Below are 5,000 nucleotides of genomic sequence, written 5' to 3'. Positions count from 1 at the left end.
CATCTTCATTACAGCGACTGGAGTCATCGCATTTGAAATGGACCAGAACGCGTACCCCGAGGACTACAGAGTGCACCCTTAAGCAACGGGAAGCGCAGCACACGAAAAGCACAGAGAAATATAACAAGGTGACAGCGTGCTACCTTGGACACGGCGACACAAGAGACTGCAGATCTGGAGTAAAGCGAGCTGCGAGAGGAAACCCGTAGGTCAAACAGCACCTGTGGGGAGAAGTGGGCAGTAGACGTTTCGGACTGACTACACATTTCCCTCTACAGGTGCTGCCTGATCCATTGAGTTCCTCTAGCAGTTGTTTTATTTTGCTCTGGTCAATGTCTGTGGGTCAAGCTGGGATGGACTTCCAGAGGGAAGGTAACATCACTCGCAGAGAAAAATCGCCCGCGTCACAGTGCAGTGCACCGAAACGCCGGGTGCCATTTCAGCCAGAGCTGATGTTTTGGCGGGAATGCAAAATGCCCAGTGAAGAACTACTCCAGATCTAGAAGAATATTTGTGAATTATTTCGCAGCATTTGTGTAAAGAAGGGGAGGGTTTCGGGCTGCACGGGGCACATCAGACATTCTTCCAGGACAAGAGGCCGCAGTGGTACAGGTCTGCGATAGTCTGGCAGCGAACTCAGTTCAGTATTAGAACCGGAAAAGTTAACACGCAGAATATCGTACGTTTCCCGCTATACAATGCTGATACTAGTTAAAAACAAATAGAATTCTTCGAGCAACTACCTGCGTTCGTCTTTGGGACGTTCGCGCCCTTGTGGACCCGAAATCAAGCATGCCCACAAGCAGTGAAGAAATGAACGTGCGAAAGTGAGGACGGCTTTTGAAGCAAGCGCTGGGAACGCCATCTCTCTGCGCCCGGCAGCGGAGTCGAATGTGATGTGCCGGAGTAATAAATGTGAACATACCACCACCCAGTTCAAAAAGTTAAAGAGTTTAAAAAGTTAAAAGTAACAAGTGAAGTCCACGTATAGAGGAATCCCAACCAGCTTCCAATCCAACTTCCCGGTGAGACAGATTGCCCACATCCATCTTTCAGTGAGTTAACGAAACGCACGCAACAGCAGAAAAGCCACATCTATCTAGTTTTTTTATTACACGGACATTATATTTGGTAATTTGTTTAGTGGATTTGGCTGTGCTTAATCTGGGTGTGCTTTTGAGTTGTGTACAGAATTCTATCCCTAAATTGCGATTGTGAACAACTATCAGTACCCTGTACATTCACCAGGGACGTGTTTCCTACACGTTTAAACTCACCGGGGTCCATTTTCCACCCGATGAGCAGACCCCGAATAGTCTGGTAAACTCCGCGCTGGCCAAAATACGAATAACGGTTTTCTAGACCCAGTACTTGAAGCGGGACACTGCCTGCTTACAAGTGTCATTTACACTGAAGGAATCGATCTGTGACGGGTCAGGCTGCAGATCGAAAGCAACATTTGCTCTTAAAAAGCCAAATCTTGCCGTGGAATCAACCCTTGGTTACTAATCAATGACCTGTTCAAAATGGACGGGTTACACCTGAACCCGAAGGGGACCAATATCCTGGCGGGGAGGTTTAATAGAGCTGTTAGGGAGGGTTTAAACTAATTTAGCAGGGGGATGGGAACCGGAATGACAGAGCGGAGGAAGGGGAAAACAGAAATAAATCTAAGATAGTGAGCAGTAAAGATGTCAGGAAAGACATGCAGGTGATGGGACAAATTTGTAGCCATTGGGATGAGTTGCAGTGCAATAATGTTGCAGTGAAATCAAAGCGAAAAGTACCAAATACTGGTCTTAAGGTGTTATACTTAAATGCACGCAGCATAAGGAATAAGGTGGATGATCTTGTCGTACAGCTACAGATTGGCAGGTATGATATTGTGGCCATCACTGAGACGTGACTAAAGGATGCATGTCTCTGGAGCAGAACATCCAAGGATACACGGTGTATCGGAAGGATAGGCAGGTAGGCAGAGGGGGTGGTGTGGCTTTATTGGTAAGAAATGATATTAAATCATTAGTAAGAGGTGATATAGGATCAGAAGGTGCAGAATCTTTATGGGTTGAGCTAAGAAATCGCAGGGGTAAAAGGACCCTGATGGCAGTTATATACAGGCCTCCAAACAGCTGCAGTGATGTGGACTACAAATTACAACAGGAAATAGAAAAGGCTTGTCAGAAAGGTAGTGTTGTGATAATTGTGGGGGATTTTAACATGCGAGTGGATTGGGAAAATCAGGTCGGCACTGGATCTCAAGAGAGAGAATTTGTAGAATGTCTGCGAGATGGCTTTTTAGAACAGCTTGTTGTTGAGCCCACTAGGGGATCGGCTGTACTGGATTGGGTATTGGGTAATGAACCGGAGGTGATTAGAGAGATTGAGGTGAAGGAACCCTTAGGAGGCAGTGATCATAACATGATTGAGTCCTATAAACATTTCAAATGTTGAGAGGCATGGGCAGAGTGGATGTGGCAAAGTCTAGTACGAGAGGGCATGACTTAAGGATTGAAGGGCACCCATTCAGAACAGAGATGCGAAGAAATTTTTTTAGCCAGAGGGTGGAGAATCTATGGAATTTGTTGCCACGGGTGGCAGTGAAGGCCAAGTCACTGGGTGTATTTAAGGCAGAGATTGATAGGTATCTGAGTAGCCAGGGCATCAAAGGTTATGGTGCAAAGGTGGGGGAGTGGGACTAAATGGGAGAATGGATCAGCTCATGATAAAATGGCGGAGCAGACTCGATGGGCCGAATAGCCGAACTTTTCTCCTTTGTCTTATGGTCTTATGGTCTAATCAGTAACCAGTATGAATCTAAGGATCAATTACCGGTATATATCTAATGATCGGTTCAAACCCTTGATCAAATCTGATATAATCTAGGAGTTAGAATGCACGGTAATTATGGGAAAGATTGAAGGGAAGAAAGCAAGTAGAAGACAAAGACAAATAATGATGGAGACAGTAGCCAGAGAATTGGAAATGAATACCAATGAATTGATCCACTTGACCTGAAACAGGAGAGTGTGGGCCATGTCAGTCAAAGCTCAAACTGGGCACGGCACCTGATGATGATGATGATGATAATCTAGGCTAGTGAAACACATCGGCTGGTCCAAGAGGTGGAGATAAGGTGTATTTAACCATGGAAGGGAGCTCAGACAAGGTGGAGATGGAAATGAATCCCTCGCCCCGAAAAGATCCAAGCAGCTCCTCACTGTAACATCCACCCTGCTCGGGACAGTTCCAGGACTTTTACCGACAGTCCATTAAACAGACATTGCGGCTTCATGTGCTTCGTCAATGTATTTTTATGAAGGGCAAAGAGTTGTTTGTGGGTGAAACAGCGGAGTCGGTAGGTGTAGCGGTGTACAGTATTTAGACTTCCAGAAGGCATTGGATGAGGTGCACCATGACAAGCTGGTGTACAAGACAGAAGCTGGTGGTATTGGGGAAGTGTGTTAACATGGACTGAAGAATGGTTAGCGCGTAGATGACAGGGAGTAAGACAACTTGATCTTTTTCAGGCGGGAAAGATGTTAAGTATTCGATTTCAATCCGAACAGCTCATGGTTTAAGAGAAGGTCATGATAGATCACGTTGAAAACTCCTTTACACTCGTCCCTCAGCCCCGCTTGGCGACGGGGCCTTCATATTCCGTCTACAGCTCTGGGACAACCAGTCAGACGTGCCCAATCTGCACGGGTAATGCCGAGTGTGCGTGTAACAGGCGCCTGCTCCCAGTGGGCGGCAATTCATTGGCCAACACAGTGAAGAAGTCACCTCTGCTTACACACTGGGGTTCTTCCGCCGATTTCCTCAGCTTTCCGGGTGGAACGATAGGGACAAAACAGGAACGCGTGGGGCGAAATAAGCAAACAGAGGAAAGCGTTCCTCTATTTCTTTCCCCTGTTTGCCTGGACTCGTTAATCGATCACGTTTGCATGTCCTTACCGATCACACAGAAGGGCTTGCGGGCGAACCGGAGTCTCCCCTGTAGTCCGCGGTAGCGGCAGCAGCAGCCGGCTGCCCAGATTCGAATGACATATTCCAACCCAAACACAACGATCATGACGAATTCCTGCAGAACGGGACAAAACAAGCTGTCAGCCTCGAGCCGAGGTTTGTCTCCGCTGTGACCCAGCAGGGCCAACACCCCTCTCATCGCGCCACGTCTAGATGCTCGGCCTGCGCTTCACGGGGCAGCTTCTACAACTCGCAAATCCTCCACTCCTTCGGTACCACTTATGCACCAGCTCTATCCGTGATCTACCCGCGACCTACCCGTGATCTACCGCGACCAACCCGTGAACTGCCCATTCCTCCACGGGACTAGGCAGCTCAGAGGCGGACATAGAATTTCAAAAAGCCAAAGTAAATTTAAAATTAAAATACGCATAGGTTACCATTTAGTGCCATGGGATTGATTTTCTTGCAGGCATTTACAGGAAAGTAAGGAGATACAATAGGATTTATGAAATCTATACACATAAAGACTGGCAAACAATCGGAAGAAGACAAATTGTGCAAAAACAAACAAAATAATGCTGAGAGCATGAGTTGTAGAGACCTTGAAAGTGAGTCTATAAGTTGTGGAATCAGTTCAGAGTTGGGCTGGGTGAAGCGGTACGCCGGGCCAGGAGCCTGACGGTCAGAACTGTTCCTGAACCTGGTGGTGTGGGACATAATATTCCATTTCAACATTTAAGAGAAGTTTGGATAACAACGTGGATGGGAGGGGTATATGGAGAGCTATGGTCCGGGCGCAGGTCAATGTGACTAGGCAGATTAATGGTTTGTCTTGGACGAGACGGGCTGAACGGCCTGTTTCTGTGCTGTTCTCCGACTCTGAGAAACTGCTTGAACTAGTAATGATGAATCAAGTAGTACAGTGCTGTCGTGCTCTATGAGTCTATAATCTTTTCTGTCAGAGGGTGGCGACGCTGTGGAACTCTCTACTACAGGAACGGATTGACCCCAAATCATTGAACCTATTG

At 47.0% G+C, this 5,000-nt stretch overlaps 1 protein-coding gene across 1 annotated transcript in view; it reads right to left on the bottom strand.

The window, feature by feature from the left end:
* LOC134338073 (potassium voltage-gated channel subfamily KQT member 4-like) overlaps window positions 1-5,000 on the bottom strand; it is a 224,352-nt gene that overhangs the window by 154,537 nt on the left and 64,815 nt on the right. Inside the window, exon 3 of the mRNA XM_063033606.1 lies at window positions 3,958-4,084. Within this exon, the coding sequence (XP_062889676.1) occupies window positions 3,958-4,084 (127 nt within the window). The remainder of the gene's footprint in view (window positions 1-3,957; window positions 4,085-5,000) is intronic.

Source organism: Mobula hypostoma, chromosome 26 (genome assembly GCF_963921235.1).
Source record: "Mobula hypostoma chromosome 26, sMobHyp1.1, whole genome shotgun sequence".
NCBI lineage: Eukaryota > Metazoa > Chordata > Chondrichthyes > Myliobatiformes > Myliobatidae > Mobula > Mobula hypostoma.
The sequence above is the reverse complement of the archived record's forward strand: the minus strand, read 5'-3'. Positions and strand labels throughout refer to the sequence as shown.